Below are 15,681 nucleotides of genomic sequence, written 5' to 3' on the forward strand. Positions count from 1 at the left end.
CTTTCTGAGGATGCATTGTGGATACAATACAAAAGGGCCACTTAGAGGTGTGAACAGGCCTCGGAAGACGCTAATCCGAAGTGGATCTGGATTCCTTAAGAGCCAAGAAGAAAGAAAGGTCAACAGAATGGACCATGTTCATTTAGGTCAGGGGAGTTGCAGGTGAGAACAGCTGTGGGCACAGGAATGCCTCTGAGAGAAAGAACTTTAAACCAGTTGCCAGGTCCAGGCTCCTCAAGACCACCTCCCAGGAGTATCAGCCGCTTAGGAACTCTGGCAGGGCCAGAAACCATAATTAGCCAGCCAAGGGAGGAAGGATGGAGTTAGGTGGAGAGGAAGAAGAAGACCATCCTGCCTTCCACCCCTCCTGCAAGTGGTCAGCCAGCAGCGCGGCCTCACTGAGTAACTGAAGTGCCTTTTTCATAGTTACATGGTTAAAAAGTTCTCAAATGTTACACCATGCTCCAAAATAAATCTTGGGTTGGTTAAAGATTTAATTGGTGGAGAATAAATGCAAAAAGCAAAATAATAGTAAACATAAACATAAGGCTGAGCCACAGGGGAGTGTCAGCAGGCATGCGGAAACACTTTTTCATTTCATCTGGAGACCATGCATTGGTTTCTCCTAAGTTTGCACTTAATGACTCATATTGCCACAGTCTCTGAAACCACGAAAGCAGCTTTCTGCTGTTTGCACCTGCTAAATTCCATGGAGACTGGCTGGGGCCCAGAGGGATGCAGAAAGGAATAAACTGAGGGATAAGGAGATTCAGAGTTTTTAGAGAGAGCCCTCTGGGGATGAGGCCTTCAGCATCCTGAGGTTCCACGCCACTCTAACCCCAGTTGCATGCAAACATGATTTTCTCAGAAGCAAGTCTAACTTCTGCAAATGACCTGAACTGCTCAGCCAACTAGCACTAACATTTTATTTTACTTATTTTATTTTAATATAATTTTATTATTTTATTTTATTTTATTATTTTATATTTTATTTTATCATTTTATTATTTTATTTTATTTTAATTATTTTATTTTTTTATTTTTTATTTTTTTGGTGCCGAAACTCAGGAATGAATAGCACTAACATTTTAAAGGAATCCAATGCTGCCCACAATCACAGTTTTGTGAAGCCTGGGGCTTACACATGCGCACTGGGCATACTGGCAGGCGGGTGGGGTGGGGGAGGGCCTCCGGACCTCCAGGCGCATGCGCAGTGACGCCGACTTCGAGGCGCGCAGGCGCACTGTGTTGCCAGGCTATCGTTATTCCAAACCGAAAGATTGCAAGCCAGGGAGCTTCAACTGCCAAGATGTGCAAAACCGCGGTGGCTTACCTGTAGCGCCAGTGTTAGACTCAGGAGGCGGTGAAAAGCTGAGGGGGAGGTGAGCGGTGTCTGAAGCCGGTAGGCCCTATGATGAAGAAGATTTTTCACTTCGGGAGTAGGAAGGGCGAGTCGCCCTTGGGCTCCTCCACAAGCCCCGGGAGAGACAGCAGGAGCAGCGGTAACTCCCCGCCTAGGTACCATATCCGAGACAAGGATCTCAAAAAGATCCATAAAGCTGCCAGCGTAGGCGACGTGGCCAGAGTGCAGCAGATTCTGCTGCTCAGGAAAAATGGCTTGAACGACAGAGACAAGATGAACAGGTAACTGAGGTGGCGGGCTGGGGCCGGCCGGGTGGGGAGGAGCCCGGGGCAGCCCCACCTGTCAGGTTTTCCTCGGAGGCTCCTGGAAACCCCTGCAGGGTCCAGCGCCCAGAAGACTTTCTAGGCGGGAAAAGCTTTAGCTGGTTTTGGACTCATAATTCTCTTTATAGAGCACTTTACTGACAGTTTTTATATGATTTAACTGCAAAACAGTGATAATAAAAATGAAATTAAGCATAAACATAAAATGGCATCTTATTTTTAATGTACACATTTTTATACCATCATGTTATATATTACAGAAAAGTGTGTAATGAGAAAAATAATTCCCATTATGATAGATCAGCTTCTGGGATAAAAATTCTTCGAATACAATTTGATATCTGTTTTATGTCAGTGTACATACACATTTGTACATATGTTCTTTACTGAAGGACCTTAGAAGACAACTTGAAAGTGGGAAGATGGCTGTGTTATTGAATCGGTGGACTCATTTTCTTAAAATGTATAGTCTTCCCATATTTATCAACTTTACGTACACCAAGTAAACATGATCTTAAAAATTTTGAGTTACACATGCTGTTTTTAATTGTTGTGATGAAATTCATATTTTTGTGTGGTAGACAAAGCTTTGCCCTTCTAGATATGAAAATGTGCTGTAAATTTCCACAAATTATTCATTTACTAACAACTGGAAAGACAGATTGATGAATGGAACAGAAAATGCCCAAACATCCAAATATATGTAAGACTTTAGAACTTGTTACTTAGCCAAAAGTATGTACACAAATGTGATGAAATTTATTTCTGAGCATTTGTATTGTGTGTGAAGTTCTTCCTTTTTAAAAAGGCTGTGATTTGTACGATGAATATGTACAAAAATTCTAGTGAATGTTTATTATTCATGAAATAATCCTGAGAAAGAGCAGGAATATGATTCTTAGATTTAAAAATTCTCACTATTTTTTAAAAATTTTTTTGTTTTTGAGTAGTGGTATCTTCAGATAACTTTTAGCCTCTTTAGAAGTAAAGGGAATTCCTTTTATCTGTGCTTGTAGATTTTACTAGGTATGTATTTAATTACATACACATGTTTTGGATTATACGTAGCTTTATTACATGTAATATGTAAATGATTATAGATTAATCATTTTACTTTAGTTGCATTCTTATGGAAATAAAAATAGTAAATATAAATTATTATTACTATTGCAAAAGTTTGTAAAGTTTTTGTTGTGTCCTTATGAAAATAAAGTCAAAAATAGCAAATGCAAGTGATTGTTATTATTGCAAAAGTATTATTATAAAAACAACCCTCCAACTATATTTCTTCATTCTTTCAATCCATTTATTCATCAAATATAACTTGAATACCTATTATGTAGTATACAGACTCTACTCAGGACCCTTCGTCTCTCTCTCTCAGAGCCCTTTCGTCCTTAAAAACTTCATGTTGCGCCCTATGAGCAAGATGAGACCTTAAAAACTGAAGTATTAACATTTCATTTCCAGTTGAAGCTTTTCCTCCCTTCTTTCAAACAAAAGCTTGTCTGAAGGTAGGAAATTGTAAAAGATAACCTTTACCTGCCCTTTTGAACATTTATAATAGTATGAAATATTATTGATCGTTGGAAATGTTTGATTTCATAACAATGTATAAATCTAAATGTTGAATAAAATGAGCCATCCCTATTCATTTGAATCCTGAATTTCCTTTGGTTTAAAGTCTCTTGGAAATCAGAGTAAGAGTGACTTTTTCAAAAATTCTTGTTTTGTTTTATTATTTTAGTTCTCTTTCCCCATAATACTTTAAGTTTATAATTTTTAAAACTGAAGTATACTTGATTTACAATATTGCCTATAATGCTTTAAGAACTAAAATTTATTTAAAAGCCACTCATGTAACTGGAACTGCAGTAGACCGGTTGTGTGGATCCTTACTTCACTTACTGGAAGGCACCGTGGGTTGTATGATGCCGTGCTATTTTATGTGCCAATAGACATTTTTTTAAATGCTGCCAACTCACAGATATAGAGGACAAACTAGTGATTAACAGTGAAGGAGGGAAGCGGGGAGGCACAATATAGGGGTAGAGGGCTAAAGGGTATAAACTATTAGGTTTAAAATAAGCTACAAAGATATATTGTACAACATGGGGAGTGTAGCTAATATTTTATAATAACTACAAATGGAGTATAACTTAAAAATGGAGAATCACTATATTGTACATCTGTAATTTATGTAGTAATGTTATACATCAACAACAATAAAAAAGCAACATGAGACAAAAAGACATTATGATAATTAGACAAACAGGAAAAATGAGAAACAGTAAAAAAAAAAAATGCTGCCAACTGTGGTTGTAAGACATGAGTTTTAAATTGCCTTCCCGTGTCAGAGATGTTGAGGAGTGAGAAAATGAGCATGTTAGAATCATTGAAGTACAGTGTTCTCTCTCATCCTTGCAGCAGCAAAGTAGGTATACTATCATTTTACTTAATTGAAATATTGTCTTTGTAAAATAGTAGTAACAGTAACAATTCTAATATTATCTAATGATTATTGAGTTGTTATTAGTGCAAGGAACTGCTAAACACTTTGCATGGCTTCTCATTTAAGCATCACAGTGGTGTCCTGTGAGATAACTACTACTTCATCCCTATTTTGTTGATGAGGAAATTGAGGCACAGACAGGCTATGTGACAGCTAATAAGTGACAGAGTTAAAGTAGAAGTCAGACCCAAGTTGAGCCGAATCTCAAGGTCATGCTCTTCCTGTTCAAACAGGTTGTTTTTCCGTTAATGTGCTGAGTAACAATATTGTTCTTTCTCCATAAGAAAAATATTTGTTTTAAAGGGGTAGTAATAGCATGCTGTTGAATATTTACAGTTATGTGAGTAATTGTATGTTTGAACTAGTACACTCTAATTTCCTAAAAAGTCCTCTCATGTTCGTAGGACTGCTCTCCATTTGGCCTGTGCCAATGGCCATTCAGCAGTGGTGACTCTCCTGGTAGAGAGAAGATGCCAGCTGAACCTCTTTGACAATGAAAACAGGACAGCGCTGATGAAGGTTCGTAGCGGCCAACTGTGTCCACGTGAGATGGATTCGATGTAACTACTTAGAATAAAATTGAATTTATCAGTTTTAAATATAATGAACTGGTGGAACTTGGGGAATGTTGACTTGGAATGCCTAACACTTACAGTCTGTTTCTTGGCGTGATACCAACAGGCCATACAGTGCCAAGAAGAGGCGTGTGTGACAATTCTGCTGGAACATGGTGCCGACCCAAACCTCACAGACGGTAGTGAAAACACTGCTCTCCACTATGCTGTCTTGGCTGAGAATACGTCGATTGCAGCAAAGCTGCTTTCCTACAATGCCAATATTGAAGCAAGAAACAAGGTATATCTCAACTAACTTTATTTATAAAATATTTGAAATACAGGGTCTTTTTTAGCTACAGGTGTTTTATTTATAATACTATGTATACCGTATATATCAGGCCCTGTTACCATGGAAACATCTCCAAAACCAAGGCCAAGGGCTTGAGAAAGGTGGTGCCCACAGAAAGGGCAGAGCTCTGTCTCCCAGCCCCACTTCTACCCCAGAAGGAACAACTTCCCATTAGGAAGTCCCTGGGAGTTGGTAGTAGGCTCAGAGCCTACAGGAGACAAAGGCCTGGGGGGAGTGAAGTGATGGGGGCTGCTGGGGTGCTACTGGGGATGGGTGAGAGGAGGAAGGAGACCCAGTATCCAGCAGGGGGAGCTGGGTGAGTGCATGTGGACAGGGGAGACAGCAGGCCACAGGCCCTGAGCACCCCAGGACACCAGGTTCTGGGATTGGGGCAAGTGAGGTCAGGTCATGTTTGCCAGCCAGCAAGGGCATTCACTTGTGCTGGTGGCCACTTGGCCTGCCATGTACCCCTTGGGGTTTTCAATGCTCAGCCTCATGTAGCTCCTCAGCAGGGCTGTGGCTGTAGGTGGGGAGCAGGTGATGGTGAAGCTGGTCCTGCTTTTTCTCCTGGATATTCATTACCTCCAGATGCTGAAGCCCTGCCAGGAACTCCCTCCACTCACATAGTAGGAGCAATTTTATGTATTTGGAGGCTCAGGAATTCCCTGAGTGAAAATATTTGGAAAGGACTTAGTTGTCTAAGATTTTACTTTTAAAGAATGTTATTTCCAAAGAAGCATTAGAAGGTACAGCTTTCTTTTATTTGTTTATGGCAGATATTTATGAAAACATTGCATTTTTTGCAGGTAAAAAAATTTTTTTTTCAGATATTTTTTCCCCACTCAAAATTTTTTTCTCATTGGCATACGAATACAAGAAAGCAAAACTTGCCCTGGAAATAAAATTTGTCTTAACACTCAAACAAAACAAAAGCATTTTATAATATAATCAAAATCTTGCTGCTGTGGACAAGTTTCTACTTTATTAAAAAATGATTTTATATAAAAATGATTTCTCTCTCATTGTCCAAGTCTTCAGAGGAGGAAAAGGAGAGAGCAGTTGAAATATTCAGGCCAGTTTGCAAATTGGGCAGTTGGGAAATTCCAAGAAGACATTTTTGTTTTTGTTTTTGTTTTCCTTCTATTTTTGTAGTGAGGGAAGCTGCTCTTCAGTTTTTGGGGATAATCATTCTTATTTTGGGGAAGAGAGTAAGTGAATTGTAAACTTGCTGAGAGATCAGTTTTAGGAGGACTCTGAGGAAATCAGAATGGTGGTAAACAGGTGGTGATTAAGTGGGAAGTAAGAGAAAAGAACAAGTAATTAAGTGAACAAATAATTAAGTGACAAACAAATAATTAAGTGACAAACATCCACTTAGATAAGAGTCTAGACTTGGCTCTCAAATCTAGAATGTCTTGGTGAGAAGTAAGGAATGCATAAATAATGAAATCAAGTTGCATTCTGAATTTACTAGTACTTGTTCTGTTTGCCCAGGATAATTAAATGCAGTTTTGTTAAGTGACTTTTTATCTCTAACACTTTTCTTTTTTTGTTCAAATCCTCAAATGAGAGAAGGAACTGGCCACGTGGGTAAGAGATGAGACTAAAGTGGTTGGTTGTCCCCTGCACTGGTTCTCAGCTTGAATTGTGCTGGTGAACCATGATCCCTGGGAGAATTTATAAAAAATTTACAAGCCTAGGCTCTCCCTTGAAGATTTTAATTGAATAAATCTAGTAAAGTCCTGGACATGAATATTTAGAAATATTTCTTTGAGATTCTGATACAACCTTTGGTTGAGAACTATTGAATGGATACGTGTAATACATGTAAATTCACAGATCTCAAAAATAAGGCATCTCTAGAAGAGTGGGACTTGGATAGATGTTACTTCCTTCAATGCTCTCCTTTCCAACCATATTAGCCTGACTTTGATCCATCTCTTCCTCTGTGATTGAGAAATTAAAAGGAGTATTATTAACAATATCTGTTGGCTTGAAGAGTAACTCCTTTTCCTTATTCCCAACTCTTTGGAGACACGGCAAACCTGAAAATATACGTGGGCCCTGGATATGTTCAATTTGTGTCAAGAAATTGAGTCAAGATTTAGAATTTAGGAGACTCATGCAGAAATCTGCATTTCAAGCTTCTCATAAAGAATCAAATCTGATCCCCCTTGAGCCCAGGCTCCTGTGTGGTCTGCCTTGCAGAGGTGGCCCCTTCTCAGTGGGGCGTGTGTTCTCTGGTTTGCTGTCCTCACCTGGGACCTTCGCTTACTCGGGTCACCTGCGTTGCCTCTGTAAGCATTTGAGTTTATGATTTCTGTTTTACAGTGTATTTTGATAAATATTTCAAGATTTTAAAGACAGTATATTAATTAATAACCTATTTCTTATTTTATAATAATCTCTTAAGAATGGGATGGAATTTTTCAAATCAGAATTTATAAGTTGGTTTTTAAAAAACTCATTTTTCTTTACATGTACATGTAAATCATCATATTCCCATTGGAATGTCAGCAAACCTTATGAGGTTAGTCATGGTTATAGTTGGATAGGTTATGTATATTGCAGACAATATTATATCTTCCTCCTCAGCGTGGTTCCTTAAAAATGCAATAGATTCAATAGCTAAATGGTTCTCTCTGGAGCACTGTTTAGAGTGTTGGGAGTAGTAGGTGAGCAGTAAGGTAACTACAGAAGGCCTGATAGACACTGCGATAGAAGCAAAGATTCTTGGAACCAGTAAACATTTGAAGTGAGTTTTAGAGAATGACTTCATGATTAATCTTTTGAAGAGGTCAAGGAGGAACATTTTAAAGAGGAGCACAGAGGGCTGAGGAAGAAGTGCTACTTTTTATTTACTTTATATTATATGTTTAAGTTCAAAGACTGTTATGAGTTTTTAAATTCAGCTTTGAAATACGTAATTTTGTACATTATCAACTGTTTTTGCTGTTTTACAGGATGACCTCACACCACTTTTACTAGCTGTAAGTGAAAACAAACAGCAAATGGCAGAATTTCTTGTAAAGAAAGAGGCAAATATACATGCAGCCAATAAGGTGAAAAGGTACAGTAGTTCTTTTTTTTTTTTTTTTTAAACCTTAGTGTTGTTCTAGAGTAGTAACAGTCAGAAATATTAACTTATTAAGAAGAAGATTGACTTAGCATCAACACATCCTCAGTTAGGTAGAAAAGCAATTATTCTGCCTGGGTGTCACAAAGAACAGTATGTAGCAGGATTCATCTTCCTTTATAATACTGACTGATGTCGTTTGCAACCTGATTTTTTTGGTCATATGATCTTAATAATAGTTCAGGGATCTCATTTTAGTTTTATAAAGTATAGACTCTAATTTTAATTTACCTTATGACACAGTATTAGATTTCTTAATTCTTTTATAATAAATTTTTAACCTCTACCTTGTATATATTTTTGTCTTAAAAGATGAATATTAAACAGAGAGGAATTTGTTTTGTCTTTTTGGATGACTCTGCTTTAAATTACTTTCTTTGAAGGATACTGATGTTATTAGGTTATCACTAAGTGAGTATCACTAAGTGATTAATTATTACCAGATACTGTGGGCTCATCAGTTTTTATCCTTTTTCATTTCTAGTACATTTTGATGTTTTTATTTTTAATTGATAATGTTAGAAGGAAGAAAAATAGCTCTAATTATTGAATAAACATTCCCTTTAAAGAAGACAAGTCATTGGTGGGTGATAAAGAGGAAAGAGCTGGGCTTTAGAGTCAGACGAGGTTGAATTCCCAGCTCTCCTGCTGGCCAGGTGTGTTGCCTGGGGGACATGACTTATTACCAACCAGTATGTTTCCTGACACGTAAAGGAGGGTCGTAGTACATCCTTCGAGGGTGGCTGTGCCTAAGAAAGACCATATGTAAACTATTCAGGTTAGTGCTGGGCACGTGCTTCTCAGTGTGATTAACTACAGCCGTGACTATTTTTGCTGCCATTTTTATTCATATTACTGTTTTCAGCCTGCAAACAGCTTCTCCTTACCTGACCTCTAGCTGATTTTAAAGTATAATATTTCAGACTAGGGAAGAAACGGGGAATCCTTTGTTTAAATCTTTACCTACTTGAGATAAGTGACCTCAGCATCCTTTCTTGTCCATCAGAGGGCTTTAAATTAGCAACTTCTACTTCGTGCTACCCAAGTGGGACAGGAGGCTTCTTTTTTGTCCCTTCTTTTTGGTCTTGGAGGTAATTCACACTTAAGCATGTAAATGGTCAGTTCTACAGGGATGGGCAGGATATTAACTTGGTAAAATAGATCAAAGTAACTGTTTCAGTAAGTTAACTAAGTTCCTAAGGGTGAGGTTATCTCTGTGTTATTTTTGATCAGCGCTCATGCTTGCTGTAAATTATGAATCACCAAATGTAGTCAGGCTTCCTCTTCAGAAAGGTATTAGTGTCTCTTCTCAGGATATCTATGAATGGCTGCAGAAGAATATGCTCTTATTAGTAGTTTTAATATGTAAATGTTTATACTAATTATTATTTCTAAACTGAGGTTGAAGATGACCTATTACTTGATACGTGACAGGTGAGAGTTCCTAGTTGGGTGCAGGCACTTTGGGGATGGCAGTGAGACTCTCCACATCATCAGCTGGAAACCAGCAAAAGGCCAGACTAGTGAGATGGAGCAGTGGGCACAGGGTTCTTTATCTCAGGCTTTGTAAGACCTTTATCCTTAGGGATCCTACTGTTCTCCATTTCATTCCAGTGTAACCCCTGTGCATGGGGTACAAGTAACGTCACATCTCTGATTTTTCTAACTAGTTATTTGGATCTTGAAATGTTTAGTTGAGCAGAAAATCCTGTATTTTCCCTTGGGGACTTTCTTCTAACTCTCCATCTTGAATTTTCCAAGAACCTAAGGGATTCCCTAAGATCAAAGTGACGGTCCTCTTCCGCAAGTCATTGGGGCGGGGGGAGGCCATTCTAATCATTGTGTTGCTGCAGTGTTGGTACTAAAACTGGTCTTAACAGGGTCTCCTTGGCAGGTGGGTGTGGGCTCTGGACGTTGCTCTCTAAAGACCTTTAATAAAATCATTTTAAAAGAAGAAAAGAAAAAAGGAACTGGTCCTGAAGTCAGATCATGATTGAGCTCTGCCCCTGGGATGCCCTTGCTGATCCAAATTCTGCAGTCTTCATGGTGATCCACATGTAGACTTCAGGGTGACAGCTTGATTAGTTCTGATACATAAGCTTGTATGAGGTTTTATATATATATATATATATACACACATATATATATATATATATATATATATATATATATATATATATATATATATATATACATTTAGCTACAAATTATATAATAGCTGAGGTGCGTGAATTATAAACCATGAAGAAAGAACAGCTAATCACCATAATTAGTAGCATTTTTATAAAAACTGCAGCATTTAAATGTTACACCCATGTGAAAACACACATTGGTTTTCTTTGGGATTCTCCAATAGTTCCAGCATTAAAGTTCAAGAACAAATTATTCCACTCTTTCACTATTTCTCTGAGCATTTTGGGGTATATTATCTCATTAAATCCTCCTAATACTCTTGTGAAACAAAGCAGTAAGATTCCAGTTTTATAGAGGAAGACTCTGAGCTGAAGAGAAGCAACATTTCCAGGAACAAATAGCTGTTGGTTATAGAGCTTGGATTTCTGAGTTCCAGATACTTTCCACATGTCAGGCTAACTCTAGGTAATTTCCTGAGCTATACTGTCCTCAGTTCATGACTACTTCACCTTACTTTTTTTTCTCCTTTAATTACATGCTAAATAAAAAGTTTGTAGAAGCTTACAAATTTGAAGAATTTAGGACAGTTGAAGTCTTGCTATTAGCTCTAGTATTGTCTGAAATAATCTAAGATTTAATATATTTGGTAATTGCTTTTCATATTAGTATTCGAGTAGTAATATTTATCACACTTTTTAATACATAGCAATCACCAACTGATTTCCAAATACAAAGAAGAAAAGAGACCTAAAACTCCTTCTCAAAATAGCAACCCAGGTAAGGCTTCTGATAGTAAATTACTCTTGGTGGTAATCCAAGTTAGGGGTCCTAGCCTACCATAGATAAAGAAAGTAAGAGAGAGGAAGTTTTGATAATGAAAGAGTGGTGAAAAAAACCAGTGTGTAAATTTCATGTATGTTTTTATTTTTTAAAGTAATTTCTTTCTCAATGGTCTAGTATTCAGAATTATTTAAGAAGTTAATTGTAGGCAGTTTAAAATCTGAGACAGTATTGTCTGAAAAGAAATTCATTTATTTAGTCATGCCCCTGAAATCCCATATTATATCTTTGTATACAAAAAAAAAAAAAGATTTTAAGTTTGTACATTTCCTCTATAATCACATTACAACAAGTTGGCCTTGTTGTAGAACTGGATCTTTAATTTTTATAACAAGTGGATTACATTTAGTAAATGAATGTTAGTTACAGTGATTAGTCTCACTAAAAAAGTTACTGTCTTTAAAACTGGGAGCTCAGAAATGCCTTCCTGGTGCTATAAACAAATGGCAAACAATAAGAAATGCAAAACTGAGCCAGTGTGCAGCATACCAATAAGAGATTGTTTTTTAAAGATACCTAGTGACAGTACAGAAGTCAAAAAAAGCAATGCCTTGTTGAGAAGCACTGGTTACTTTTCACATTATTATACCAACAAGGTCCCACTCTAACCAATTTAATTCCTTTTAAGTCCAAACAGAATGAGGTATGTTGACTTCATGAGAGCCAGATGTCTTCTTCTTTTTTATTTTTTTTATTTTTTGGATGGTTGTCATGATACTATAATTTTCTTAGAACAAGATTCTCTGTTGCCATTAGTTAAAGGATTATCATAGTAAATATTCAAATAGCCCAACTCAGGACTCAACAAATTCTAATAAAATCACAGAAATGCTTCACATGAACAAAAACACGACTGTGTTGCCTAGATGTGACCCCTAATGCATTGTTCAGTCTGAACTGTATGAGGACACCTTTAACTTAGTAGACCTTGATCAAGCAAAGAACTTCTGGTGGTTGGGTTTACAAGTTGTGGGCGATACAAAGATGGAATAGACAGAGTTTTGGTTTTCAAGGTGCTCATAATAGAATAGAGTTGTCCCTGGTTAATGTCTGTATTTTTTTAAACAGAATCTTCAAAGAAAACATTCTTATTTATTTGTTAATTCATCCACTTAACAGGTGACTATCAAGTGTCTTTTAGGTACTAAGCACCACTCTGATATTACAGACTGCAAGCAGGTCAAAAACACAGTTCCTGGCCTCTAGGAACTTATTACCATCATCAGTTTTTATGATTTGCTCTACTATATTCTGTGCTTACTGTGTCCCAGAGCCCACTAGGACTTTGTAACTGTCTTTATGTATTTTTTATTGGTATTTAATATGTGCCAGATACTTTAAGTCCATGGTGAGGAAGGGAGTTTTTTAGAAGTGGGTAGGATGTCAGGTAAGCCATGCAGAGTGAGTAGAAGTTTGCCAGGGAAGGAGGCAGAAGGGCAGTGATTGGTAGGAGGAACATCTTTCAAGATTACATTTAACAGAAAGAACAGCAGTGCAAAGGCTAAGATGTGTCGGTGAACTTTGCAGGATCTATGAGTTTCATTTTGTTGGTGCAAAAAGATGCTGGGGATGGTTGAGAATGAGGTGACTACCTAGCTCAGGCACGCTTCTGAAGGCCTTTCTAGTACTATAGGAAGGAGGAGGAGGTCTGCTGTAGACCTTGGGAAATTTATCAGAATGCTTTCAGCTGCAAATAATAATAGGAGACCTAAGTTACAGTGGCTACAACAGGAGCCAGGGTTGTTTAGAAGGTTCAGTGATGTCATCAGGATCCCAGATGATGTCCTGCCTTCAGCTGTGAGGTTGCTGGTGTTTAATGTCTCCTTTCCTGGTCTCCTGATTGGCAGCGGCTCCAAGCATCATATTCTCACATGACAGTATCCAAAGACTGGGAGGGCTGCTTTTCTCTACATGTCTTCTTTTAATAGGAAGAAAATCAAGAAGCTGACAGTAGACTTCCCCCAGCATTTTATTGGCTGGGTTACATCACATGCTCATTCCTAAGCCAGTCACTGGGAAAGGAAATGTAGTTACTGTGATGACCTTAGGATAATCATTTCTCTTTTTGGAGCTGGAGAGAGGTCACCTTATTGTATATTGGGACAAAAAACATCCAAGTAAAGTTGCAATTGTCTAGCAAGAATGAAGGAGAAGGAATGGTTGGTGGGTTGGGAGCCAGCAGTATTTGCTGCAAGGATTCACTGGGGAACTTTGAGCAGAGGAGTAAGATTAGATTTGAGTCTTAGGGCTCTCTGGTTATTTCATAAAGCAGAGATCTACAAGCTTTTTCTGTAAAGGGCCAGAGAGTCCATATTTGAGGCCATGTAGTATCTGTCTACTCAACTCTACCACTTTGGTGTGAAAGCAGCTGAAGCCAGTATGTGAGCAAATAGGGATGGCTGTGCTCCGATAACACTAGACTGACAAAGCTGAATGGCAGGGTGGGTTTGTCCTGTGGGCTGTGGTTTGCTGACCCCTCATATAAAGGATGGAAGTCTAGCAATATCATGCTATTAAAGTTGGACATTTTCAATTTATGATATTGATTCTACTAATGATACCATTTTTTTGTCAGTCTCATAGAGTTTGGTTAGGATTATGGTCCTTGTAAACAGCAGTTCACTTTTAGGTGTCAAATTTTGATAACTACCTTTTTTTTTTTTTTGTATTTGATAAATATAAAGGAGGGGAAGTGGTTCTTATGCATTAATTGCCTACCAGGAGTATACTCAGTACTCACTCTAGTGTAGTCTGCAGGTGTGGTCCCAAAGGAATGGTTTTTAACAAAGCATCAGTCTTAATATTTTTCATATTCTGTATTTTTCTATTGCTGATTTTAAATGTATTTTACTTTTTCCTTTAATAGAAGATTTAGTGGATGAGATTTCTGAAGATGACTCTTTAAGCAGGTAGGATTTTATGGGTTTTTAAAAATTATGTTGACTAAAGGAACACAGAAAAAAGAAACTTAAATGTTTGTTGAGTGTCCTACTCTGGGTTAGACACCATGTTGTGCACTTCACATTTGTTACCTCCCACAGTCATCACAACAGCTTTGCAGAGTAGCTGTGCTGTTGTAGCTTACTTTTAATTATTTAGACAACTGTAGTTCAGGGAGGTTGCTAGTTGACCCATGATTCCATGGTTAACAAGTAGTTGACCTGTGACTTCACCTTCAGACAGCCTGGCTCCCAAATCTGCTTTCTTGTACCTCAGCATAGATTTTTGTTTGTTTGTTCAAAGAAATGAAATCACTCATTTTTATTGTGTATTTTTGCTCAAAAGGCTTTCCAACAAACCTGATATTGATGATTCGTGGCCTTCATCAGATGACGAAGACTTAGATTTTGCTCCCAAGGTAAAGTGCTTTCTTGTGAAATTATTTTTTCTGCTCTGAATTTAGTTTTGTGTAGCATTTACTCTTAAAATTTAGCAGCAGTCTGCCTATCATTGTTTTATGTTTATATTGGAAAGTTGGTCAGAGTAAACTGTTCTGTAAAAATATGACTAGTTTTTTTTTTTGTTGTTGTTGTTGTTGTTGTTGTTTTTTTTTACTTTGGTAAATACTGAAGATGGGGCTGAAGAACAAATGAACTAGAAAATATATAGTGACAGGAAAATTGTATTGGGAAAAGTTTTCCCACAATGGAGGAAGTATGAAATTTGGTCAAGGATAAGGAATCTTACTCTGACTTTAAAACCATAGTGACGTGAATTTTATAATACTCATTCCTGAATGAAATCTTCAGTGCATACAGTTACTTACTGTAATAATCATGGAATTTTTCTGGGGCCTTTCAGTTCCAAAACTATATAGCCTATAGCATCTAGTTTTTTTTTTTTTTTTCTTGGATATTTTATATTTTGGCATCATAAAGTTGTTAGGAGAGAGTTTTTTTTTTCCCCCTCTCTCTATTTCTATCTTTGGTTCTGCATTAAGACTAAAATAATAGTTGAAATTGTAGAAATTTAGAAACTCAAATTGTTTCTCAAAATCCATATTTTAAAGGGATTCCTCTGTGTTTTCTAAATCATTCCAATGACTATAGTCAAAACTCTTCATCTAATTGAACAATACATGTTTCCCCTAAAATAATAACCAGCTCTCAAAGCAGAGACACTTAATAACCATATATAAAACCTACAGTTTCAGAATTTATTTTGTATTATAGTTTAAAAAAAATGTGCTCAAAGTCCTTGTGTCACATTCTAAAATTTCAAATTTCAGGCCCTTTGTAGCACAGTTATTTAAACATTCAGTTTATAGCCCCTGAATCAGTATAAACTGCTGGAGTTTAGGGAACATAATTGTGCATAATTGAGCACCTAGAATAAGGTCTTAAATGTAAGAAGCATTTAGTATTTTTTGAATGTGAATGAAGAGACAAATGGAATTCTGTATAAAGTTACAGGTAGTATAATATGCATACTATATCATAATTAAATCTATTTGAATTCTAAAATAAAT

At 37.1% G+C, this 15,681-nt stretch overlaps 1 protein-coding gene across 8 annotated transcripts in view; it reads left to right on the forward strand.

Moving 5' to 3' along the window:
• Positions 1-1,215: 1,215 nt before the first annotated feature.
• ANKRD26 (ankyrin repeat domain containing 26) overlaps positions 1,216-15,681 on the forward strand; it is a 73,948-nt gene continuing 59,482 nt past the window's right edge. For all 8 annotated transcript variants that reach the window (XM_045505001.2, XM_045505004.2, XM_045505003.2 and 5 more), the window contains exons 1-7: positions 1,216-1,644; positions 4,603-4,717; positions 4,880-5,053; positions 8,068-8,174; positions 11,080-11,150; positions 14,080-14,122; positions 14,499-14,571. In XM_045505001.2, the coding sequence (XP_045360957.2) occupies positions 1,412-1,644; positions 4,603-4,717; positions 4,880-5,053; positions 8,068-8,174; positions 11,080-11,150; positions 14,080-14,122; positions 14,499-14,571 (816 nt within the window). In that variant the 5' untranslated portion in view covers positions 1,216-1,411. The remainder of the gene's footprint in view (positions 1,645-4,602; positions 4,718-4,879; positions 5,054-8,067; positions 8,175-11,079; positions 11,151-14,079; positions 14,123-14,498; positions 14,572-15,681) is intronic.

Source organism: Camelus bactrianus, chromosome 35, assembly GCF_048773025.1.
Source record: "Camelus bactrianus isolate YW-2024 breed Bactrian camel chromosome 35, ASM4877302v1, whole genome shotgun sequence".
Classification (NCBI taxonomy): Eukaryota; Metazoa; Chordata; class Mammalia; order Artiodactyla; family Camelidae; genus Camelus; species Camelus bactrianus.